Source organism: Bombina bombina, chromosome 7 (genome assembly GCF_027579735.1).
Source record: "Bombina bombina isolate aBomBom1 chromosome 7, aBomBom1.pri, whole genome shotgun sequence".
In the NCBI taxonomy this organism is placed as follows: Eukaryota; Metazoa; Chordata; class Amphibia; order Anura; family Bombinatoridae; genus Bombina; species Bombina bombina.
This window is the reverse complement of record NC_069505.1, coordinates 83246818-83274730: the sequence shown is the minus strand read 5'-3', so window position 1 is coordinate 83274730 and position 27913 is coordinate 83246818. Positions and strand designations below refer to the sequence as shown.

Sequence of the window (27913 nt, the reverse complement as noted above, 5' to 3'; positions counted from 1 at the left end):
CTGCTTCCCCACTTTTTAAATGTGGAGAAGTGCATGTAAGCTTAAGTCTATGAGTACGGTCAGGTGACCGAAACTGGTCAGACGTTCTCTTTCTTTTTATGCACAAGTATTGCTGGTTTTACCGCTGATTACTGGTTGTAATTAGGAGTACTGAGCACCAGCAAATCATTTTGGGAGCTGCTTTGGACACCAAATTCTAAGGACACGCTTGCTGAAAGGAGGATCATTAGCTTCTGTATGGTGAGTTGTATACCTGCTGTGGTGAATTATTGGCTTGTGATAAGGGTAAGAGCAGTCAAGACTGCAGTCCCTCATGAATGCTGGTTATGCCTTATATTATGGTTGTCACCTACTAAGTCTGCCACATTTGTTTTGAGATCAAGTGCCAGTTAACCCCATGTGGCCGATTTACTAAGCAGCGGATGCTGCTTATTCCACGCAAGCCTTCCAGGTCACCAAAAACAGGAGTTAAGAAGCAGCGGTCTTAAGTCCGCTGCTCCTTAACTCAACTGGCACCTCTGAGGTGGTGAACTGCAATCATTCTGATCAGATACGATCAGGATGATTGACACCCCATGCTAGCGGCAGATTGGCTGTAAATGTGCAGGGGGCAGCATTGCACAAGCATTTCACCAGAAATGCTTGTGCAATGTTAAATGCCAACAGTGTATGCTGTCGGCATTTAGTGATGTAGGGAGGACATGATTCGCTATAGCATGATTAAGGACTGATATTTCGGAAACAATGCATTTTATTTTGTTGCACTAACAAATAAATACTATTTAACAGTGCTGCTGCCTTCTGGTCTTTTTATTATAAATCTACCCCCATATGTGAGTCAAATTTTTGGGCTTTTCAAATTCTCACTGGATTGTTCTTTCTTTTTATAATACAGATCCCCACAGAACCTCATCAGTGTCTTATGCAGTTTCCCCTCCAGGGCCCCATTAGTAACTAATACGGACACCCCACAAGCCACCTTAGTATACATAACAGCCCCAACCCTGAAGGACTCCCTCAATCTCTATTACGCACTATAATGGAGACCATGTGAACCTTGGGGGGGGGGTTCTGTAACTGAAAATCAGGGGGCTTGCAGTGGGCTCTACAATTAAACCCCTTGCACGCCCCCTTAATAATAAGTAGTTGCTCTTTCAATTTCTGTTAGAAGCCCCATTGCAAGCCCACTTAAGTTTTCATTAGAGGCACCCATGCAAGTCCCCACAATCTCTACTATACATTCTGTAATGACAGTGGGTTCCTGTTGTGGTGATGGAGTAGGCAGCCTAGACTGAAGTTTATAATACGGACTAGGGGGAGAGCTATAATAGACATTGGGTGGACTTTGAGTGGTGTCTGCACAAGAAGCTCCCCTTGCATACTCATTTTAATTATCCATTAGAGATCCCTACCCAAGTTCCTTAGTCTCTATTTCAAGCCTCCTGCTGGCCCCTTCGGTCTCCATTATACATTATGTAATGTAGAGTCAGGGGCTTGGAGTATGTGATATAGTGGAATCTTGGTGGGTGGCCTAGACTGGGATCTGTAACATGGACTCTGGACATGGACTTTGTTGGGCTGTAATGAACAATAGGAGGCTTTTAGAAGGGGTGTGCAGTTAGACACCCTAAATGTCTATTAGTGTGTTTTGTCTATGCACAAAAGCAATATTCTTTTGTACTAAGTCTTGAAATAGTCACATTGACTTTAGCAGAGTTTTTCGTTTTGGTTAATACATCCAGCATTAATGTTATCATCGCTCGAGTACAAGGGTTAATCATGGACTTATTGAGCGTTAGTCTCCACTTTGTGCTTGTCATTAAAAGTTCAGGGCGCGTTAGTTACTGAGAGCTCACGCAAGAAAGTGTATTTGTTTTTTACACACAACTTGTAATATGAGTTTTAGCAGTAAAAATATTGCAATCACGTTTGTGCTTCTCGTTGTAACGATTGAGCTCCACTTGTAATTTAGGCCATAGACTGTCAATGTTGCTTGTGCTAAAATAACATGATTTCAGCAATTAGAATATGTCCTATTTTCACTGCAATTGTTCTTTAACATTTAGAGAATTAGCAAATAATAGATTATGATCAACCCCTTAGTAATATGCAAGCAACATTGACATTAAAAAAATGCATTAATTGTAAAAGCATTTGCTTTTTTAATACTTAAATTGATTATAAACTTTAATCCACAGTATATAACATTATTTATAAAACCAGGGGCACTTTAATTCATTAAAAGATTTAATGACATTTCCTTTTTAAAATATTTACCATGTAGTGATGGTAAACATCACGCTGTTCCTCTGCAAGCATGTCATACATTTTTTCTGTTTTAAATGATGAATCCAGCTTTATCCAATGGCTGCATACTCCACGAGCTGGACGCCAGGAGGGACACGCAACCATTGGATGAAGCCAGATTCATCATCTAAGACAGAAAACAATTATGAGATGCGGGCGGAGGAACAGCTCAATGTTCACCGTCACTACATGGTAAATATTTTAAAAAGGAAGCGTTATTAAATATTTTAATGAATTAAAGTGCCCCTGGTTTTATAAATAATGGTATACACTGTGGATTAAAGTATTAGGGGGATATTTAATAAGCAGCAGATGCTGCTTTCTCTGAGCGTAGTTCCCGGCGATCCGGAAACTGAAGATAAGAAGCATTGGTCATAAAACTTTATTCATCCTGATCAAATACGATCAGGATGATTGACACCCCCTGCTAGCTGCCGATTGGCCATGAATGTGCAGGGGGGCGGCATTCTTGTGAAATGCCTGTGCAATGTTAAATGCTGACAGCATATGTAAATTATGGGGTTGTTTAATCCAATCAAATTTTGACAACCACTTTGGGGAGCATCATCAGCAGAAGTACATATTAAAAGGACAATGCAATAGAACTTACTTTGAATTTTTAATTAGTAGTATTTTTTTGGGGGACAAATTTTAACTGTATTCTCTCATTTTCTGGCCCCCTGTATCATGTGACAGACATCAGCCAATCACAGACTAGTATGCGTATACCCTGTGACCTTATGCACATGCTCAGTAGGATCTTGTTCCCCAGAAAGTGTGAATATAAAAAGACTGAGCAAGATTTGATAATAGAAGTAAATTGGAAAGTGTCTTAAAACTGAATGCTCTATCTGAATCATAAACGTTTATTTTGACTTGAGTGTCCCTTTAAATAAAATGATAGCTACTGCTAGTAATACAAGTCAACAGCAGTGCATACACATTTTTGAATAGTGTAAAGATTTTCCCACCTGTTTAAATTTTTGTGTCACATACATTTTTTAATACGTTTATTAATTAAAGGGGCTGCACATTTTTGCGAGAAATACAACAATATTAGTGATTTTGTTTTTTTAATTATTTTAAATCTTAATTCACATGACTAGTAGAAATAGTTTGACATTTTGTATATGAATTATTATTTAGATATTGTAGCAAATTCTTCTTCTTCCTATTAGTGATTATAAAGTTTATGTTTTCCTTCTTTATGTTATAATATTGTGATTAACTGAACAAAAAAAAATCTAGAAAGAAATCTCATATTTGCTTCCAAAAATGAGAAGTCGTGTAGGAATAATTTTGCTGGAGGTCTAAGATGGAAGACCATGAACTACATCCTAATCCCCTTTCAAATGAAAGTACCTTTTCCCCATTCCACTTATAGAACCACTGCTCTCCCCCATCATTGACAGGACCACTTCAAACCCCTAACCTTAAGGGTACTCTTCTCCCATCCCAATGACATTACACCTTTTCTCTCCCACCAATGACACTATCCCTTTAATCCACACACACTACTCCTTCCTCGATCTTACAGACAGGACCCTGCACTCCCCCACCTTTGACAGTTCCCTTTATCCACATTACAAACAATACCTCTGCCCTCTTCCACCACTGACAGATTGACCTTTGAACTTCCCTTACACTAACGAATTTCAAAATATTTAAGTTAAATTTAGCTCAACATAAATACTTAAGCACTACATTCAAGAGATGTGCATTAAGTTTTGGATGAATGCACAATCTTCATGAAAATCCAAATGAATGGACCAACAAAAATAAACAGAACAAATAAATACTGATGAAAGTTGTCAGTTTTCCTTTCTTTCTTTTTTTTAAGTGGTTAAAGGGACACTAAACCCATTCCTTTTCTTTCATGATTCAGATAGAGCATGCAATTTTAAGAAACTTTCTAGTAGTTTTAAATGTGGCACCATAAAGGACGAGTAAATACAATAGATTTGCATAATCAACAAATGCATGATAACAAGGCAATGCAATAGCATTTATGGGTATATTTATTAAGCAGCATATGCTGCTGTTTCCCCGTGAGCCTTTAGGCTCGCTGGAAACATGAGTTAAGAAGCAGTGGTCGTAAGACGGCTGCTCCTTAACTCATTCACCACCTCTGAGTTGGCGGACTGCAATCATCCTGATTGGATACGATTGGGATAATTGACACCCCCTGCTAGCAGCCGATTGGCCACAAATGTACAGGGGGCTGCATAGCACAAGCATTTCACCAAAAATGCTTGTGCAATGAAAAATGCCATCAGCGTACACTGTAAGCATTTATCATTGTGAGGCAGACATGATCCACTACAGCGGATCATGTCTGCCCGACATTTGATAAATCTACCACTTAGTCTGAGTAGTAAATTTCTTTCTTACAAATTTCAAAGTTCTGTCTATTTCTACTTCCCCTATATCATGTGACAGCCATCAGCCAACCACAAATACATATATGCATATTCTTGCACATGCTCAGTAAGAGCTGGTGACTGAAAAAGTGTAACTATAAAGACTTGGCACATGTTACTCCAGAATTTGTATTATTTAAAAGATAGATAATCAATTTATTACCCATTCCCTAGTTTTGCATAACCAACACAGTTATAATAATATACTTTTTACCTCTGTTATTACTTTTTATCTAAGCCTCAGCAGACTGCCCCCTTATTTTAGTTCTTTTCACAGACATACATTTTAGCCAATCAGTGCTTAATCCTAGGGAACTCCGTGTGCGTGAGCACAATGCTATCTATATGACACACATGAATGCCCTATTACTGTAAAAAAATGTCAAAATGCCCTGAGACAGAAATTAGCATGCAAGCCTACCTAGATTTAGCTTTCAACAAAGAATACCAAGGGAACAAAGAAAATTTGATGATATCAGTAAATTGGAAAGTTGTTTAAAATTGCATGCCCTGGTCTGGTTTTCCGGAGGAGGAGCTAACTGCACACACCTGTGTGTGATTACCTTCCAGTCCTGCAGCTGCTGGTGGAGTTTCTCGTGCCAAACCCAGGGACCTGGGTAGCTACTTGGACAGCCTGTATCAACGCTCCTGGAGCCAGACAGTGGACAGACATCCCACTGTGCTGATATTATTAGTCAGCTTGCAAAAAGCCTATACCTTGGGCTTCCTCTTTTTGTATATATTAGAACTTTTGATGTAACTTCAAAGAGGAACCGAGTGTCTCCCTCCCCATCCAGTGCTGCGTGGGAGGTTGAGGCTATCTTTACACACTCTCTCTGCTATACTGATAAACTGCCTTGAACCTGGCGCTAATTACCTGCAGGATAACAGCAGATTCTCTCCATACCCTTTCCTCCCCCACCGGTGCTGCGTGGGAGGATAAGGCTATTTGCATATATCAACACTGCTGTACTAACAAAGGACCTGATGTTTCTTACCTGACTCCTGCCCTGAGTGCCCATAGCAGCGCGGCGGACCCCCCACATACCTTCCTCTCCCCCACCGAAGTTGCGAGGGAGACAGAAATCATCCGCGAGGCTGGGTTGAAGTGTGGTGGTGGAGCCGCATCTGCAAGCAAGGAGCGATAAGTACTCGAAGCGGCTCTGCTTGGCGCCGGACTGAAGGTTTGCTGGAGAATCTCCCCCTCCCCCACCGGTGCTGCGCGGGAGGTCGGGGCTGTGTGTGGCTAGCCTGGCAGTTGCCGCTGAGATTTCCTTGTGCAGCGCCTCCGCATATCTCTGCTCTGGTTTCTCGAGACGCTGTGGGTAAGCGCTAGATCAAGAGGCGGTCAATCTGGGAGCATGTTTTCCTCTCTTCACCTTTTTTTTGGGGATAACAACCAGAGCTACATGTGCTGGTGAACACTGTATGGATCCTGGTAAAAATGCTAAGGAAGATGGCTGTATAATTAACCCCCCTAACAGGTATCAGCAACTTTGACATTTTCTCATATTGAAGGCTCTTTCTGCCCACCTACCTGGCTATTAGTTGAACACTGATGCATGGAATGACCCAGGTAAGGTGGCGAGCTGCATACATACAAGAACTGGCTGAACTTTATTAAATATATAAAGGAACTTTTTTTTTATTTTTTTTTCATTGGTTCTTTATATGATTCTTTTTCTGCATATGATTTGTTTGGCGCATTTAATTTCATTTAACTACATTTCTTGTTGCTACAATTTCTGCCATATCAATGTATTGAGCAAATCTAGGCAAAAATGTTAATGCTTAAGAATGTGTAAAATGTGTATAGTATGTAAAAAGACATTCTACTTTCTCCTCTAAAAAGTGAAACATTCTCAGGGGAAAGGGAAGGGAAAAAGAGAAGGGGAGGAAAAAAAAAAAATCAAAGGTTACTGAGTGTGAATAAGGAATTAATAATTCAATACCAAAGAAATTTATTATAACCTTTTTCAGGATATATTACCCCTTATTACTGCTTGGAGGGAAGGGCTACATAGAGATAAAAGATCCTCAGTTATATTAACTAATAACTCCTTCCTAAGAATAAACCTCCTACGCTCCCTGAAAATAAAATACTATCCTTTACAATTGGACAGGGAGAAAGTTTATATAGAAATATAAAGATTATTAGTTAAACTACCTTATAAATTTCCTTTAAAGAAGAGATATTTTAACTTCTCTGAAAATAAAATACAAATGAAACTGATTGAATCAGGATATAACTAGGTCATTGTGAATATGTCTGCTTACCTATAAAATATACTGTATATAATTGCTGGAATAATATTTTCTAGGATATAAATCTAATTGAGAAACTGCTGCTGCTGCTTTCAGAGATACCATTTCCTCTAGTGTGTCTTTTGAAGATTAGCAACAGTAAGACAATTAACAAATTGCCATAAAATTGCCTAACATTAATAACGTCCCTGATCTTTGCATCCCTGGCTGGATCTAAATAACACGATTTAATTCACAGTTTATTATTTTTTCTTCCTTTTTTTTTTTTTCCCTCACTTGGTCACAATAGTACACATCCCTATCCTTCACTTGCCTATTTGAGAACGCTTCACCTTCTCAAACTTAACTCTAAAATTAAGTTCACTCCCTGTATTGATCTCCACTTAGATAAATTGCCTCACTTCATTTTTTTTTTATTTTTATTTTTTTCTGGCACATGGATAAATTCCTTCACACCTCACCCCGGAATATTTCTCCAGCCATGGCAGCAAGACAGAGAGACAGAAAATTGAAGGGTAATCAGGAGCCTCCTACGGAAGCGCAACCAACCATGTTAAATGTACAAGAAATAACCAATATCCACAGCTTAGTCGCCAGTATATCAGATGCGCTCTCTCCTAAATTTGAGGCTCTTAGAGCTGAAATTAAACAAGATCTTCTTTCTCTAACACAAGAGGTTTGTCAATTCTCTAATAGGCTCCAGGAAGCCGAACATAGAGTTTCGGACCTGGAAGATCTAACAATAGCGCATAGTTCTAATCTAGAAGGTATAAATAATAACGTACAGAAAATTCAAAGTAGATTAGAGGATCTAGAAAATCGTTCTAGAAGAAATAATATAAGAATTATAGGCCTTCCGGAAGAACAGCAATATGACAATCTTGTTAATTTTATATCAGAAACCTTGCCTACAATTTTAAAGATGCCATCTACCCTATATCCCATCCCAGTGGAGAGAGCGCACAGACTTGGTCTACTTCGCTCAGGCAATAAAGATAGAACCAGGCCTAGGCCTGTCATCGCTAAAATATAAAATTTTCAAGACAAACTTACCTTATTCCAGTATTATCGCAAACAACAGCCTGTTAAGGCTGGAGACGCTACAATCCTTATGTTTCAAGATTTCTCTGCTGACACTGCAGCAAGGAGAAGGGAGCTTGCTCCTATTTGTTCCAAACTGATACAAAAAGGGCACCAGGCAACCATAATGTATCCCTACAAATTAAAAGTTAAAGTTGGGGAAGTCACACACTTCTTTGAAGAAGCTCGACAGGCTGAGAGCTTCTATAACACACTGGGTTCTTAAGCTTAATAACAGCAATACTGAATATCTGATTATTAGACTGAGTGCAAGTTATAGGTTTTTGCTTATGGGAAAGACCGTGTCTCTTCTAGACGTGAGTCCTAGGACCCAACTCCCACCTATGCGGAGAGAATTTAGGTGTCTAATTTGTTTTTTTCTTTTTTTTTTTTCTTTCTTCTCTCTTTTTTCCTTCTTAATGTATAAATGAGTATGCGGAATAAAAATTGTAAAATAGTGTCTTGGAATGTAGGTGGTATATCTACCCCTATAAAGAGAAAAGCAATCCTTAATCACCTGCGAAAGATCCAGACTGATATAGGTTTTATTCAAGAAACCCATTTATCAGCTGAAGAATCTTTAAAACTTAAATCAACATGGGTAAAAGAAATCTATTTTTCACCTAGTGTTAAGAGGAAAAGGGGGGTAGCAATTCTAATAGGAAAGAAAATTGATACCGAAGTCACACATTTTGAGGCTGACATCGGGGGGAGATATGTACTACTGAAAATAAAGATTGCCCAGAAGATGTATACATTATGTAATACATACGGCCCTAATGTATTTGATCCAAAATTTTGGAACACTTTGCAGACCAAATTATTATCCTTCACGGAAGGCTCTTTAATTATGGGAGGAGATTACAATATGGCGCCACAATGCCCGATTGATAGGCTAAGACATAATGTCAAACAGTTAAAACAAAAAAAAGATAATCTAGAGGGTAAGATGTTTAAAAAAATAATGCAGAACTTAGCACTGCGGGATATCTGGAGACAGCAAAATCCTACTCCTCAAAATTTTACCTGTCTTTCCAAGGCGCATAAGACGCTCTCCAGAATCGACATTTTTCTAATTGATGAACGTATGGTGATGAGAGGGGTAAAATCAGATATAGGACCAATATTTCTTTCAGATCATGCACCGATTGTACTTGAGTTTCAGCTTTCACATTTATATTCTACTGCAACACGTTTTTTTTTTCCCTACTATCTGACGACTGAGGTAAAATTCAAGAACTGGCTTATAAATAGATATAAGGAATTTGTACAATTTAATAAAGACTATTTAAACTGCCCTGAAGTATTTTGGGACACTGCAAAAGCAGTAATGAGAGGCGAAATAATTTCATATAGCTCAGCCCTGCATAAGAAAATTCGATCCAGAGAAAGAGAGTCATGCCAATATTTAACTAGCACTTATAATCATTATCTGCTCGACAAAACTGCCTTAAATTGGGCAAAATACGTCAAAGCAAAAAATGAAAGGGATACTTTTGTTTTACTGCAGGAAACTCAAAAGGAATTAAAAATGCAGGCTAAGCTCTATAAATATGGTAATAAATCAGGTAAGATGCTGGCCAAATTAATAAAAAACGAGAAAAAACAACCAATCATAGACAAACTGTATAATAAAGGTCTTCAGCTTTCTAAAGCCGAAGACATACTAGCTGCATTCAATGAATATTACCAGGAATTATATTCATTTAAAACAAGTGATACGCATTCATCTGATGACTTTTGGAGAGATATTACATATCCTACTGTCACATCAGAAATGGCTGATAGCCTCAATGTTCCTATTTCCATAGAAGAAATAGAGAAAGTAGTATCCAAGCTTGCTTCAAATAAAGCATGAAATATAAAATAAAGCAAGATGGCTTGCCTAGTGAATTTTATAAGATCCTGATTGGTGAAGCCACCCCACATCTTTGCACGCTCTTTAATAGCTTCTTTATTAGTGGTAAAATGATCCCCTCTTCATTTACCAATTCTTATACAACTCTGATATTAAAAGGCGGAAAAAACCCTGAATACAAGGAATCTTACAGACCAATTGCACTGTTAAATTCAGATTACAAAATTCTTACTGCAATTCTAGCATCTAGACTTCAAGGACCCCTCTCAGAAATTATACATATTGATCAAGCAGGTTTTCTAAATAACCGCAACTCAGCTTCAAAAATTAGGGAAGCCTTACTGGTAACAGAATATTTTGAGGTACTATCTAACTTAACTAGCGGGGGGGAGGACATACCTGACCTTGCTATTATCTCCTTAGATGCTGAAAAAGCCTTCGATTCAATATTTTACGAACATATTAAAACATCGTTAAGGCAATTTGGCATCGGAGGTAATTTTCTTGAATTTATCGAAAATCTATATAAACACCCATCTACAAGATTGATAGTGAATAACAACATTTCTCCCTCTATCTTGTTAGGTAGAGGAACAAGGCAGGGCTGTCCTCTCTCCCCACTCTTATTTAATATCTCCATTGAACCTCTGGCAATTAAAATTCGCCAACATTTGGATGGTATAAAAATACGTAACTGCGAAATAAAAATCGGTCTGTATGCTGATGATCTGCTGCTTTATTTGGCTAACACCAAACTGAACCTACCAAAACTTTTTCAGATCTTGGAACAATTCGGTACATTTTCTGGATACAAAGTAAATATGACAAAATCAGAGATAGTGTGGCTCAGGAAAAATAAAACTTCAATATTAAAAACTCCATTTCGCCAAGTAAAAGACTCTTTTAAATATCTAGGGATTCATATTCCGACAAGGTCCGTAGATCTCTATACATTGAATATACCTCCAGTAGTAAAAATGATCAAAGAAAAGCTTTTGTTATGGCAAAATCTCCCAATATCACTTTCCGGAAGGATTGCCCTTTTTAAAATGGCTCTTCTTCCAAAACTATTATATATACTTCAAAACACACCAATAATTCTATTAGGTAAGGATATACGTTCAATCAATACTTCACTTATACAGTTCTTATGGCAGAATAAGAGGTCAAAGATATCTCTTATGAAACTTTCAATACCAAGAAAGGATGGTGGTCTTGCCTTACCAGATATAAGACTATATAATCTCTCCTTTCTGGCTCGTGTTGTAGCAGACTGGATCTCATCTAATAACTATGTCTTGAACAATTATCTCGAGACCAGTGTCTGCTACCCATATTCTCTATCTGCATTAATACATTTAGTACCTAAAGAAATCCCCTCAGAAATTAAACGATTTAAAACAATTCTTAACCCACTTAAAGCTTGGCACAAGATAGTAACCTTTCTTTCAATTAATAATAGTGCTACATGTCTTTTGCCTATAATAGGTAACCCTATTTTTCAATCAGGACTGCATTCCGAAGTCTTTAGGAAATGGCATAACCGGGGGTTAACAAAGGTATATCAAATAATTGATACAGAGAGAAAATATATCAAAACATTCCAGGAATTAAAAAGAGATTTTGATCTGCCCAATAAAGACTTCTTTGCGTATTTGCAATTAAGGCATTTTGCACAGGACCTAGTTAAGAAAGCTGGTTGGGAATGGGGACTAGGTAAACTCGATGATTGGCTTGTTCTAACAAGAAATGGTCATATGTCAATTGCACCATGTTATCATCTTCTGGGTACAAATAAAGGAGAACCGGTATTGGCAAAGATTGCCTCCTACTGGAATACAGCAATCCCTCAGAGCAATATTGAGTCTAAAACTATTCAATTGTCAATTAAAAAAATTGCACAAGTAACGCTCTCTGCAACTTGGAGGGAGGCACATGTTAAGCTCCTTCATGGGGCATATTTTACCCCCGAGAGAGGTTTCAAATGTGTGAATGTAGGGTTTAATAAATGTCCTAAATGCTCGTATCCGGCAGCTGATTTAATACATATGTTTTGGTATTGTCCAAAGATTAAAAATCTCTGGGCTAGGCTCGAATACTGGCTAAAAAACGTGCTTAAGATAGACTATGTCTCTCTGACAATATATCAGATAATACTCTGCCTCAAGGAAGAGCCTGGTAAGCAAACTGATGAAAAAATAATAATCTCTGCTATTCTTGCTACCAGGTATTTAATTTGTAAGAAGTGGAAAAGTCATGCAATGCCAAGCATTACTGAAATTAAAAACTGCATGAAAAAACAATGCATTTTAGACCAGAGAAACGCGGATATAAATAATGAACAAGACATTAAAAGGTTCTTTGATAAATGGGCTGCCTTCTTAAAAATCTTTCCGGTTGCAGAAATAGATTATATAATCTTCCCCTTTAGAAATACAGAAATTGTTTTATTAGGGAACTGGTAAAGCTTCAGGAGGAAGAAAGTGATGGTAATTTTGTTTTTGTGTTTTTTTTTTTTTTGCTGTTTTTTTTCCCCTTGCAATTATGTTTTCTCTTCGCATGGGGGGGGGGAACAAGTGGGGGGGGGGTTACACTAAAAATCAAAACTCCAGGCATTGTAGGAAAATAAAATGTTTGTGTTCATAAATGTGATGATTAGCCTAAACTTAACTACATGTACAAATGAACATAGTACTATGTTGTCGAATTTATTGTATCTTTTGATTATGCCATGTTTTCAAAATGGTTGATATTGTTTTTGGACAGTGACTTGGATTATAAATAAAATAATTAAAAAAATTGCATGCCCTGTCTGAATCATAAAAGTTTAATTTTGACTAGACTGTCCCTTTAACTGCCAAATTCATCTTCAGATAAATGGGCCTTTGATACATTAACCTCATAAATATAATTTTATCAAGGATATATTTGTGCGCTGCACCCGTAATCTAGGCTTAAGTAAGGTATATTTTACTTCAAACATTAGTTTTCAAAGAGACAAGGCCTCTTCATTTATTTTTAAACTTTGTAGAGAGGCCAAAAAGCAAACTTTCTAACCTAGGTTATCAAAATGATGCAAGAGTTTGTATTTTGCAACAGAAAAGCAAAAAGTGTTTAACATAATGTTATGATTTATAACTGATCTTTTTGCAATCAGAAAACTTCCTTCTGATGTTAAATCCTACCATACCTAAGTTATATTTACATTTCTGATGCATAAGTTTCTAATGTTTGGTTTCATTTCCTGCTTAGCTTTCCATTAGGAACACTTACATTTTTGGAGTGTTTATTTAATGTTAATTTCCAGGTTGTAAAATATGTTCTCATAGATTACAATACAAGGAAAAAGAATGTAATTCAGCATGATGATGAAATTTTACTAGTTATACATTGCTGCAGTAAATAATTTGAAAGTTAAAATTAAACTTTACTGATTCAGATATAGCACAACATTTTAAATAACGTTCCATTTCACTTCCATTACCTAAAGATGAACAGTCTTTTCTATGCACACTTTCCAAGATGCTAGCTCCTACTGAGCATGTGCAAGAATTTACAGACTATATAAATATGCATTTTGTGATTGGCTGATGGCTATCACATGATGCAGAGGGAAAACATTTAAAGGGACACTGAACCCAAATTTTACTTTGTGATTCAGATAGAGCATGCAAGTTTAAGCAACTTTCTAATTTACTCCTATTATCAAATTTTCTTTATTCTCTTGGTATCTTTATTTGAAAAACAAGAATGTAAGTTTAGATGTCAGCCCATTTTTGGTGAACAACCTGGGTTGTTCTTGCTGATTGGTGGATGCATTTACCCACCAATAAACAAGTGCTGTGCAGTGTTCTGAATGAAAAATTGGCTGGCTCCTTAGCTTAGATTCCTTCTTTTTCAAATAAAGATAGCAAGAGAACGAAGAAAAATTGATAATTTGAGTAAATTAGAAAGTTGCTTAAAATTGCATGCTCTATCTGAATCCCGAAAGAAAAAATTTGGGCTCAATGTCCCTTTAACTAACTGAAATTTTCCAGGAAAAAAAAATCTACTACAGTTTTAAAACTCAGGCTAAGTGCTTTTGCGTTGTCTTTGTATTGTGCAGTTATTGACTATGCAGTTCTACTGTTTAATAATCCTTTATCAGATGAATTACAATAGCATATGATACTATACATTTATTTTTAAGAGCTTGTTGGTATAATAATAATTTGAAAACATATTTATAGCATCAGTTTGAAATTTTTTACTTCATCAATGAAGTGATTAATTATAGAAATCTATTGAATTTCCTTTTAATTGTTTTCATTTTATTTTAATTAATTATTTCCTTCTCTACATTCCAATGCTGAAATGAATAAAGTTATTTATAAAAAAAACTGGTCTCACCTTGTTGTAGCCATATAGAATAAAGCCATATCAGGATCCATACATTTGCAGGAGGTCTATTGTGGAAGACCATGTTTGTGGATCCTAGTTTAGATATTTCTGAATCGAATAGCTCAGTTCTGAACTTATATATGGTTTACATTTTTGGCTGCATCCCAGAGTACCAGTGGCACATCCCACTTGTAAGAATGCAAAGACGTCAATGACTATTTGCCAATAAACATTGTATCTCTTAATTTAATAAAGTCTAAAGCATTATTAAGTGGTGCAATGACTGTTTGCACAGCTTTTTTTTTCCAGTGATTAGGTTTGGTACATGTTCAGCTCACATTAATAAATGCATTTTGTTAATAAAATAAAATTTAAATGATAAAACTCCTATACTATTTAGATGTAATAATCTAAAAATATTCATTTATTCCTGCAATAAAGTTGTGTTTAAAGGGACAGTGTGCTGTAAATTGGTTACCGCTTAATGGGCTTGATTACAAGAGGAGCGATAATTACCAGTCCTGCTTGCACGCTATCTCTACTCGACTTTTGCTCTTTGTGCACATTGGGTAGCACACGTATTACAAGTTAAAAGTAAATATTTTTCATTATCGTGCTAACCCTACACGCACAAAGAGCAGAAGTTACCATATCGCAACAGTGTTAACTTACTCTCCCATAGACTACAATAGAGAGAAAAGAGTAAATAAAAAAACCTAACACCCATACTTGTGAACTTACCCTAATTGCCATAAGCCTCTTACTCTAATAACCCCTAACCTGCCGAATAGCCAACCGCAAAGTCCCCTCTACACTTTTAACCCCTTAACCACCACAACCCCTATCACAAAGTAACCAACTACATTATTAACTCCTAAACCACCACAAACCCATCGCAAGTAACCCACTACAATATTAACCCTTAAACCACCACAACCCCACCGCAAAGTAACCGACTACACTATTAACCCCTGAACCACTACAACCCCCATCGCAAAGTAACTCACTAACATCTAAACCCCCTAACCTAATACCCCATAAGTTAATCCAAAACATACTAACCCTACCTGTAAAAAACAAGAACTAACAGTAACTTTAAAAAAATGAAAACTTAGCTGAAAAAATAGAAAAACTAACCTTGCCTTTAAAAATAAATAAACTAACCTTACTTTAAAACAAAAAAATCTAACATTACTGAAAGAAAAAAAATACAAAAATCCCCCTAACATTAGAAAAAATAAAAAACTAACATTACAGAAAAGAACAAATTACCCAATTTTTTTTAAAAAAAATGTGTTATGCCTATTGTAAACCCTCACTTAGAACCCCCCCCCCAAAAAAAAAATACGAACAATAAAATACAGCAATTGCCTTTAAAGGGGCCTTTTGTAGGGCATTTAATAACATGTAGGCTGAGTAAAGAATCGGTGCACTCACCCACTCAAGGTGATTCCCATCAGGGGTTACTGTATCCTTCAAGCATCTTCCCAAATAGGCTTCAAATATAAGTAAGACGTTGATGCTGACTGTAGGAAGGAGCCGTTGCCTTATAGAGGCAGACAAAGCCTCAGTCACAAAGTAAGAACACTGCCTGAGAGGATTAGTCAGTTAAAAGCTAAATACTTTATTTTCATATTGTTAAAAATCAATATTTCATACAGGACACAATGATCTCAAATAGACCTCTGATGCATTTCTCGCAATAAACTATGCGCTTTATCTTACTCTGTCACTGAGGCTATGTCTGCCTCTCTATACGGCAACAGTTCCTTCCTACAGTCAGCATCAGCGTATTTGCCCTAAAGTGTTTTAGCTCTTTTTCTAAACAAAATAAAACTACAGCAAGATATTTAAAAGAGATCTGCCATGATATCGAGCAAGCCGGTAAACTATTCTATGCAGCTGACTTGAGTGTTTAAAGGCAGCATGGTTGAGCACGGCTTTATTATAAATTGCAATCGGTGGCAATGCTGACAAAATATTGCAAAGCAGCATCACGCCAACATTGACACTGTAAAGTAAAGGATCCATTTTAAATATATCGCCAAACAAACTAAACATACCTAATAACACATAACTATTCACAGTAAACTATCCCTACACTACTTAACCACTAACCACCAATACCCCAATGCAAAGTACTGCCGCATTACTTAACCCCCTGACATTAATATCCATTACAAATTATCCCTACACTACACTTAACCCCCTAACTGCCAATTCTCCATTGCAAACTACCCCTACACTACTTAACCCACTAAAAGCTAACCCCCCTAACCTAAACCCCCCTAAGTCACACAAAATAAAAAATCACTGCCATTGCCAAATTTAAAAAAAACCCAACCAGTAAGCATATCCTAAAACTAACGTCCCCTCTAAGAAAAAAAAAAACCCACTGCTGACAAAAACCTATACTAAACACTAAGACCTACTATAAAAATTGCCTGAAAAGGGCTATTGTCAGGCAGTGCCCTAGTTGAGGTTATTACCTATTTTGCATAAATCAATCTCTATACTGAAACCAAAGTAAACCCTACCCCCATACAAAAACCTATCTTTTAAAAAATATCCTAAAAAATATGCCCTGAAAAGGGTATCAACAATTAAGCTCGTTTGTGAAGAAAAAAAAAAGTATCCTAAAAAAAATGCACTTAAAAGGACACTATCGATTAAGCTCTTGTGTGAAGAACCAAACTAATCCTATCCTAAAAAAAAAAATGCCCCGAATAAGACATTCACTATTAAGCTCTTTTCTGAAGAATAAAAAAACCCTATCCTGAAACTAAAATATCAAAACACCACCCCCCCAAAAAAAAAGTTGGTATTCACCAAACTTGAATCAGGCTCCTTAGGGGGTCAGCTATGGGTACATGGTGGAACTCCTCTTCTACCATCTTCATCCATCCTCTATTCTTCTGATCTTTGCAGTACACTGAGACCTCTAGTTATCAAGCTCCCTAATTTGCTTGCATTCGCCGGCCCAATACACCCGCCTAAGCTCGCCTCACATCGCCGCCGCAGACCTGAATACGCTCGCCAAAGTTATTAAAAAAGCTGTCCAAAAGCCGCGTATCAAGTACGGGGCGATGAGCAGTGGACTGTGATAGTTATCACACATCGATCTCGCTGCTCTTCGGCTTTTCTACAGCTTTATTAATACCCCTATCACTAAGCACTCACACTATACGATACTGTTCTACCCCCTATACCGGCACCCCCGGAGCCCCCCGCAACTAAATAAAGTTATTAACCCCTAAACCGCCGCACCTAGACCCCGCCACAACTATAATAAATGTATTAACCCCTAAACCGCTGCTCCTAGACCTCACCGCAACTATAATAAATGTATTAACCCCTAAACCGCCGCTCCCGGACCCCGCTGCCACCTCCATTATACCTATTAACCACTATCCTGCCCCCCCTATACCGCCAACACCAATAATAAATTTATTAACCCCTATCCTGTGGATCCCGGACCTCGCCGCAACTAAATAAATAGTTTAACCCCTAAACCGCCACTCCCGGACCCCGCCACCACCTATATTAAACTTATTAACCCCTAATCTGCCCCCCTACACAGTCGCCACCTATATTAAATTAATTAACCCCTATCCTGCCCCCCTATACCGCCGCAACCTATAATAAAATTATTAACCCCTAAACCTAAGTCTAACCCTAACCCTAACACCCCCTAACTTAAATATTAATTAAATAAATCTAAATAAAATTATTATTATTAACTAAATTATTCCTAGTTAAAACTAAATACTTACCTGTAAAATAAACCCTAAGATAGCTACAATGTAATTAATAATTACATTGTAGCTATTTTATGATTTATATTTATTTTACAGGTAACTTTGTATTTATTTTAACTAGGTAGAATAGTTATTAAATAGTTATTAACTATGTAATAACTACCTAGCTAAAAGAAATACAAATTTACCTGTAAAATAAATCCTAACCTAAGTTACAATTAAACCTAACACTACACTATCATTAAATAATTTAAATTAATTAACTACAAATACCTACAATTAAATACAATTAAATAAACTAACTAAAGTACAAAAAATAAAAAATAAGTTACAAAAAATAAAAAAATATTAAAAGATTTTTAAGCTAATTACACCTAATCTAAGCCCCCTAATAAAATAACAAAGCCCCCCAAAATAAAAAAATGCCCTACCCTATTCTAAATTACAAAAGTTAACAGCTCTATTACCAGCCCTTAAAAGGGCCTTTTGCAGGGCATGCCCCAAAGTAATCAGCTCTTTTGCATGTAAAAAAAATACAACCCCCCCAACATTAAAACCCACCACCCACATACCCCTACTCTAACCCACCCAAACCCCCCTAAAAAAACCCTAACCCCCTGAAGATCTCCCTACCTTGAGTCGTCTTTAGCCAGCCAACCACCGATGGAACAGAAGAGGACATCCGCAGCGGCCAAAGTCATCATCCAAGGGGCGCTGAAGAGGTCTTCCATCCGATAGAAGTCTTCATCCATGCGGCGTCTTCAATCTTCATCCATCCAGAGCGGAGCCTTCTTTAAATGAGCCATCCTCTTCCAACGACGCCTACCCGAAGAATGGATATTCCTTTAAGTGACGTCATCCAAGATGGCATCCCTCGAATTCCGATTGGCTGATAGGATTCTATCAGCCAATCGGAATTAAGGTAGGAAAATTCTGATTGGCTGATGCAATCAGCCAATCGGATTCAAGTTCAATCCGATTGGCTGATCCATTCAGATTGAGATTGCATTCTATTGGCTGTTCCGATCAGCCAATAGAATGCGAGCTCAATCTGATTGGCTGATTGCATCAGCCAATCAGATTTTTCCTACCTTAATTCCGATTGGCTGATAGAATCCTTTCAGCCAATCGGAATTTGAAAGACGTCATCTTGGATGACATCACTTAAAGGAATATCCATTCGTCGGGTAGGCGTCATTGGAAGAGGATGGCTCTGCGTCGGCTCGTTTGAAGAAGGCTCCACTCCGCCCCGGATGGATGAAGATTGAAGACGCCGCATGGATGAAAACTTCTATCGGATGGAAGACCTCTTCAGCTCCCCTTGGATGATGACTTCGGCCGCTGCGGATGTCCTCTTCTGTTCCATCGGTGGTCTGCTGGCTGAAGACGACTCAAGGTAGGGAGATATTCAGGGGGTTAGTGTTAGTTTTTTTAGGGGGGTTTGGGTGGGTTAGAGTAGGGTTATGTGGGTGGTGGGTTTTAATGTTGGGGGGGTTGTATTTTTTTTACATGCAAAAAAGCTGATTACTTTGGGGCATGCCCCGCAAAAGGCTCTTTTAAGGGCTGGTAATAGAGCTGTTAATTTTTGTAATTTAGAATAGGGTAGGGCATTTTTTTATTTTGGGGGGCTTTGTTATTTTATTAGGGGGCTTAGATTAGGTGTAATTAGCTTAAAAATCTTGTAATATTTTTTATTTTTTGTAACTTATTTTAGTTTATTTAATTGTAGGTATTTGTAGTTAATTAATTTAATTTATTTAATGATAGTGTAGTGTTAGGTGTAATTGTAACTTAGGTTAGTTTTTATTTTACAGGTAATTTTTTTTATTTTAACTAGGTAGCTATTAATAGTTAATAACTATTTAATAGCTTTTGTACCTAGTTAAAATAAATTGAAATATGCCTGTAAAATAAAAATAAATCCTAAAATAGCTACAATATAATTATTAGTTAGATTGTAGCTATATTAGGGTTTATTTTAAAGGTATTTAGTTTTAAATAGGATAAATTTAGTTAATAAGAATAATATTTATTTAGATGTATTTAATTAATATTAAGTTAGGGGGGTGTTAGGGTTAGACTTAGGTTTAGGAGTTAATAATTTTATTATAGTGGCAGCGGTGTAGGGGGGGCAGGATAGGGGTTAATAAATTTATTATAGGTGGCGGCGGTGTAGGGGGGGCAGGATAGGGGTTAATAAATTTATTATAGTTGGCGGCAGTGTAGGGGAGGCAGGATAGGGGTTAATAGGTATTATATTATGTAGGTGGCGGCGGGGTGCTGGAGCGGCGGTTTAGGGGGTTAACATATTTATTATAGTTGTGGAATGGTCCTGAAGCGGCGGTTTAGGGGTTAACATATTTATTATAGTTGCGGCGGGGTCTGGGAGCAGCGGTTTAGGGGTTACCATGTTTAATATTGGTGGTGGCGTTGTAGGGGGCAGATTAGGGGTGTTTAGACTCGGGGTACATGTTAGGGTGTTAGGTGTACACACTTCCGATAGGAATCAATGGGATGTCGGGCAGCAGCGAACATGAGCTTTCGCTATGGTCAGACTCCCATAAATTCCTATGGGATCCACTACCTCCAGGGCGGCGGATTGAAAACCAGGTACGCTGGGCCGGAAAAGTGCTGAGCGTACCTGCTAGTTTTTTGATAACTCACAAAAGTAGTCAGATTATACCAAACTTGCGTTCAGAACATCTGGAGTGACGTAAGAATCGATCTGTGTCGGACTGAGTCCGGCGGATCGTTGCTTACATCACTATATTCTACTTTTGCCGGGCTGTAGTGCTTGATAACTTAGGCGAATCAGCCTCGCCACAAATACGCTGCGGAATTCCAGCGTATTTGAGGTTGATGGCTTGATAACTAGAGGCCTGAAGCTTTAATGTGAGGTTCCCCTTTATATAGGGGTGCCCTTGCATTTCTATTAGCTATTTTTTTAATTCCAAACAGCCAATAGAAAAAGATTTCATTCTATTAGCTGATTGGACTAAAAATTCAGAAATCAGCCAATAGAAATGTAAGGGTACCCCTATATAAGGGGGATCCTCACATGCAACCTGCAGCGTGCTGCAGAAACAGCATGACAATACATCCTATGGAAGATCAAAAGAAAAAAAGACGAATGAATATGGAAGAAGAGGACAGCCCCAGAAGAGTGCCGCCATGGACCCGTAGCTGCCCCCCTAAGGAGCTGGATTAAAGTTTGGTGAGTACAAACTTTTGGGGTTTAGCAGTAGTTTATTTTGGGGGGGGGGTAGTTTTCGAAAAAGGTTTTTTTTTCCACAAAAGTGCTTAATCGCTGATACCATTTTCAGGGCATCTTTTATTAGGATAAGTTTTTTTGGGGGTTTTTTTAACAAAAGAACTTAATCACTGAAACCCTTATCAGAGCATCTTATTTTAGGATACTTTTTCAAGTTTTTTTGGGGAGGTTACCAGTGGCGTCACTAGGGGGGTGCGGGGGGTGTGGGCCGCACCCGGGTGACACCCTCCAAAGAAATACAATGTAGAGATGCATAGATTTTTTTTATTAGAGGGGCCAGCATTTGTGAAGAACATTAGTGGGACTGGGGAAGTTGTAGACACTTAATTTTTTTTGCCCCTTGAGCCAGCGCTGCAATTTCCACAAACAGTTTTCCTGGCTGCTTTTGCTTGTTTGTACTTTGCTCCTCCCCTGCCTAATTTCACTATGAATGTTGTGGGCGTGCTGTGGGGCTTGTGAAAGTTGTGCTGCTAGCCTAAACCTGCCTGCCTATCTGTGCTCACTGCTCAGTGACGTGTGGAGCAGTGGAGTCACTCACTGCTGTGCTGTCTCTCTAAACGGGAACCGGGAAATCATGAGGGGGATGCCTGGCACCTGACTGCATGACTGTCTGACACTGTTTTTATTTATTTATTTTTTAAATAAATTTTTATTGAGGTTGTGCGAAAGCAATACAACTTATATGAAACAACATATCATGAAATCAAACATAAATAGTATATTTCAGGTTGACGACTTCTATATAGATAGAAGGATACAATACTCAATATGAATGAATCTTATAGAAAAAAACTGGAACCTCTTTTTCTCTTTTGGGTTTGTAAGCTTAGAGTAGTTTAGCAACTGGTATTTTAAGCAATAGCTAAAGTAAAATATTGTTCTGCTGTGTAAATACTGTGGCAAGATATATAGGTATATTATGCTAGAAACCCGAGCAATCCTGCTACACTAGGTATGATAAACGAGATCAACATTATACAGCATTGCAAGGGTTATTAATAAAAATCAATAAATAGGTTGCGGCATAGGCAAGATGAGCCGCATAGTTCGCCCTCCCAAACTAGGAGGTATATTATGGGGGGGGTGGTAGGTCGAATACGAGGAATAAAATATATAGCATAGGAGACTTTTAAAATGTAGGGTATCAACTATAGGTAGATAAGGCAAACCTCAAGCATAAAAATATAATATATTCCCATGATTTGAGGGAGGAGGTGGTCAGTGAAATATGATAGGTATTATATATTAACTAAGCAGGCTTTAACCCCCTACAGAGCAGCTTGGCCTTATGTAATGGCCCATGAGCATGTGAGTCACTAAGGGAGAATTGGGAAGAGCTGAGTATATATAAGAGAAAAAGTCTACCTGGTACAGTGGAGCCATGGGTTCTATGCTCACAGATTGATGGTAATACATAACCATCCTATGTTGGAAGTATGACACATGTTATGAAGTTGAGCTTTGATTTGTCAACTGACAATAGCCACCATATCCCATTTAAGAATTATATCTTCTAGAAAAGAATCAACACAACACAACTGACAATCTGCAAATATAAACGTCAACCACATACAATGCGTAGCGCACCGCCTCGGCCGCCGGCAGTGCTACTACATGAAGCTTATAAATAGGTACAAAGTTAAACAGTAAACAGATCAGATTACATACCAGCAGATCAACAACTGTCCAGCTCTAAACCAGATAATTGAACTTCATCTTTATCAGATCACTACAAACCTGTTGTACATTCAAGAAGGAGGTTATCTAGTATTTAAATAGGCTCAGACCCTTGCAAAGTGATATGGACAATTCACACCAATCTCCAGAGGGAACCATGTTTTTTAAGGGTATATGGCAAGGGCATCCTAGAAAAAGAACAGAGTGAGATGCCTTTGGGGTGTCTAACTTTCTAGTATACTACAAAGTGCATCATTAGATGTGCATCTACGAATAACTGACATAGGAGATTATATACTTGAATGTATCACAAAATAGTTAACAGTATCAAATTGAATAAAGAACAATGTGATTTGATTAGCCTTTCAGCACACTCATAAACGCAAGGTATACATATGCATATCAGTAGCTTATGTTGATGAGCATATACCCATATCCAATTGCAGCCACAGAACGGGAACATATAATGGAGCTAGTGTGCTTATCTCATTCTAGTTCTCTGCTATCTCTAGGATATGCTCATCTGTTAAATAGCTATGCCCTTCAAACAGTGTTGAGATTGCAAGATGGAGATACAAGATATTGGAACACATTTAGCACATTATTAAATATAACTCTGTTTGCTGACCCGTATGTATTTTATGTCTAACAAGGGGTACAGACTTACTATCCCTATGGCAGGTCTAACAGAAATGAAATCTTAAGCTTAGCCTGTAACTATATATAATACGATTATCAGGTTCCATTGGAGAGTATAGTATATAAAAACTTTAACAGACATAGCCTCTAGGTGTAATAAGGGTATAGATAGAACAGAAACATTCATAGAAATATAATAACACAAGCTTCAGCATAGTATGGTGTACTATGTTGGATTGTATAGCTATAGCTGGAAAGAGAAATATAGTAAAAATAAAAATAAAAAATAAAAAAAAGAATTGATCCTCAATAAGTAGCTCACATTATCACAAGACTTAGCAAACACAAAGTGGAATCTGAGTGTAGGAAACATATAACTCAACATAGATATATACATTAGCCCAATGAAAATGGTTAAACACCTGAGCAATCTTGGGGCTAAAAGGATATTTCCTCTTTTTTGATATATATACACATACATAAAGATATGCAGCAAGCCTGGGGTTAATATCTCTATAGAAATAGGGCTAGGAGTCTTGGGGGAGGCAGAAGTAATAAAATAATTTAGCACAGGAATTTGTGGTGTACAAGTTAGAAACAAACCATGACTCCTCTCTAGTGATGTAAAGTGGCAATTGCATCTTCCTTCCGTGAATATTATTTTAAAGCCACATTCTGCCGTGAGCCTTGTTTTTATGTGATGAGCTCACAAGATATAGGTCTAAATAGCTGAATAAATCTGACATATAATACCAATAACCTGTAATAAAACAAATATCAAAGCCTGCACAAACCAAACACATCAACCTGTCAGTGTCTCCCAGTGTGCAGGCTGTTTTAACATGTTGAAGGCACACCAAAAAAAAAAAAAATGCAAACAGTAAGAGGATAAACCATAACAAGTCCATCCGACAACATTGATCTTCTGTGTCAAAATAAACATATTAATATCAATGAGTGTCTTATAAGTGAGCAGTCAGAAGAAGAGTCTTAAATATGCAGAGAACTTATCTCCCGCTTACTGTAGGAAGCCCTATTGCTTTAGCCAATGCCGACTGCATTAAGGAAACAGTAGAATGAGCACTGAGCGCACTGCAAGTTCAGCAATGCTTGTCTAGAGTGCAACTCACCAGGGACTATCAGGACACCAGCGGACTGCTGAGGATCACCACCGGCGCCCAGACCATCCCCATGCAGATCCGGAGAAGCTAAGCCCCTCTCTGTTGTGAGTCCCTTGGATGATCTCACATGTATATCGTGTAAGGGAGGATTCATAGGATATTGTGAAGTGCTCATACTCCAGCCCATAGAAATATCCATATCTCCCTCAGCTAGGCAAAAAGTTTGCAGGCTGTATATCTTGCTCTCATAGGGGACTTGCTTAAAGTGGTCAGGCTCCCACTCCAACGTGGATCTGCTCACATTTAGCTGAGAACTCTTGCGGTATGCAGTCAGGTCTTTGCCCTCCGCCATTCCAGAGATTAGGTGTACCTCGCTTATAGTTTGAACCTTAGTTGCAGGCAGTAGGATATCTAAACTGTGATACATCTTCTCCTTGAAATCTTTAAGCAGTGCTTGTACCTGTAGATAAAATTTTTCCATGTTTGGTTGCATGAAAGAGAGTTTCATTCACATGAGACTGCTTCTCTAAGGCCCACTGTCACTGCTACCTCGAGGTCAATCTAATCGATTAAGGTCTAGGAAGTTGCTGTAGTAACTATTCAAAGATTCGCCTACTAGGTCTTTAAAGAGGCTGCTTTCCCTATTTGTAAGTGTAGATCAGGAACTTTGCTTGGATCTGGGAAATATAGCCATGAATCTATTTATTTGTCAGGAGCTCATGAACTGTGTGACCTGTCTCCCTTGTGGCTGGCTCCGCCCCCCTGACGCTGTTTTTAAAGTGAAGGAGCCACATATGATGCCCACCAGACTGGTACGGTTACGGTACACTAAGTGCACACTGAAGAGGTAGGAGGGGAGGGCGGGTGGGGGTCTGGGGGTGGGCAGAGTGCAGAGGTGATTGGCCATAAGAAGCGGTAGGCACGTGGCCTGGGGGTGTGCACTGACAGACTTGGAACAGAGTCAGAGAGCAGAATTTTCATAGTTTGTGCACCTAAACCTTTTCTTTAGTGATTTATTTTTAGAGTTTTAGTGTTTATCTTTCATTTGATGCATTGCTGAGCCAGGGAGCAACTCTAGACATGAGCTTTATAATTAATGCAGTGCAGTTTACATATTTTGTATGTGTGTGTGTGTGTGAGTGTTTTTGTGTGTGTGTGTGTCTGAGTGTTTTTGTGTGTGTGTGTGCCTGAGTGTTTCTGTGTGTGTGCCTGAGTGTTTTTGTGTGTGTGTTTTTATGTGTGTGTCTGAGTGTGTTTCCGAGTATTTGTGTGTGCATCTGAGTGTGTTCTTAAGTGTGTCTGAGTGTTTGTATGTGTGTGTGCCTGTGTTTTTGTGTTTGTGTGTGTCTGCTTTCTGGGGGGAGGGGGGGTGACACCATAACTTACCGCACCGGGTGACATCAACCCTAGTGACGCCACTGGAGGTTACTTTGGTGTTGGGATAGTGTTTTTTAGGTTTTAGTGTTAGTTTAGAGGGATTTTTAGGGGTGGGCTTTTTAAAGGAGAATTTAGTTTTAGGATAGGTCTTACTGGTTGTTTTTTTTTTTTGGTAATATTTTTTTTTATTTTGTGTAATGCTAGCGTTTTTTATTTTTTGTAACTTAGGTGGTGTTAAGTTAGGGGTCTTAGGGGAGTTAGCGGCTAGGGGGTCAGGGGGTATTTTGTGATGGGGTTGTGGTGTTTAGGGGGTTAATAGTGTAGGAGATTTATTGCAGGGGTGTTAATGGCAGTTTAGGGGTTAATAGCAATGGGGGTTATGACAGATAAGAGGTTAATATTGTAGTGGAGTTAGGTTATACTGGGTTGACATCATGTAAGGGATTAATAGTTTAGAGGGGCATTATATGTATATATAATGTTTTATGTATATGCATCTTCTAATATAGTATAGTATAATCTGGATTAGCACATATTTTAAGTGTGCTGGTGTTCCACAAGAACAAAATTGGCTCAGATAATAGCCAAATGGCACAAAGGTCCATCTTCTTTTACTCTTGGAGCTTGCATCAGAATTGTAGCGCATTAGCCATAAGTTTGACTCTCACATTTAGACAAAACAATACTTCTAGCATTAAGCTTTAGCAGTTCATACATGGCTTCTGAAAAAAAAACAAGCAAATGATATCTGAAAATCTTGTGACTTAGTGACTCTGTTTTGAAATGAAGTAACCCAATGTTCAGTGGCCTTATTAATGAACAGATAACATAAATAATGATGAAACATAATACCATGAAAGATAAGAAATTGAGAAAAATCTACAAATACTGTAGTAAAATACATATTTATAACATTTTGTAATGACATCATGATTAAAGTGAAGGTAAAGTTAGCTCTATTGCATTATTCCATTTTAAAATAGTCACAAAATGAATGCTACTTTCATTCATCAATTTTTTAACTTTTCCATATTAACTCTTTTATCTCCGTTTTTATTAAGAATTTCCAACGCTGTTGAATCAACCCGATATTTTTTTTCTTTTTCTTCTAGCCGGTCACGTTCTTGCAAAAGCCAAATGAAATTCTGGCCGTTAGGCAGCCGTCATTTGACGTCACTGCACTATTTGACAATGTGTGCATGCATTCCCATTATTTCCTCTCCCTTGTAAGAAAAGCTGTCTCCCGTTTTGCGCATGCGCAGTAGTGATGTTTTCTACTTACCATTCAATATGCCAGCTTCTTGGACTAAATTGCAACAAAGATTGATGCCTGCGCTTTGAGTAACACAAGATTAGAGTATGCATGCGCATAGTTTATGGTCGGAGTATTGTGCGCATGCCAGTGGCGTATTTAGGTTTTGTGCTGCCCTAGGCACTCAAAATTCTGCTTGACAGTTATTTAAGCAAAATATCTGCTTGGATAAATATGTAATGAATATACAAACTGGCCTTTAAAAGTACTTAAAAAATACACCAGTAGTTATGATAGGTTTAGGAATTGTCTCCTAGGGGATAAAGTCACATGATACAATCATAATAAAGTATATACTTGTATTGTTTCTGAATGTATATAATGCATACAACATATTTTCAGTTGTGTCACATAGTTGTATAGATTCAGCAATAAATACTTATTCTTTGCATGTATGACAGATAGACAAACAGTAAATGTGCAAGTATTTAGTGACTAATCTGTTTAA

At 37.8% G+C, this 27913-nt stretch overlaps 1 protein-coding gene across 1 annotated transcript in view; it reads right to left on the bottom strand.

Moving 5' to 3' along the window:
- LOC128636237 (mucin-5AC-like) overlaps positions 1-25257 on the bottom strand; it is a 196490-nt gene extending 171233 nt beyond the window's left edge. The window contains 1 exon segment of the mRNA XM_053689276.1: positions 24786-25257. Within this exon segment, the coding sequence (XP_053545251.1) occupies positions 24786-25257 (472 nt within the window).
- Positions 25258-27913: the final 2656 nt, after the last annotated feature.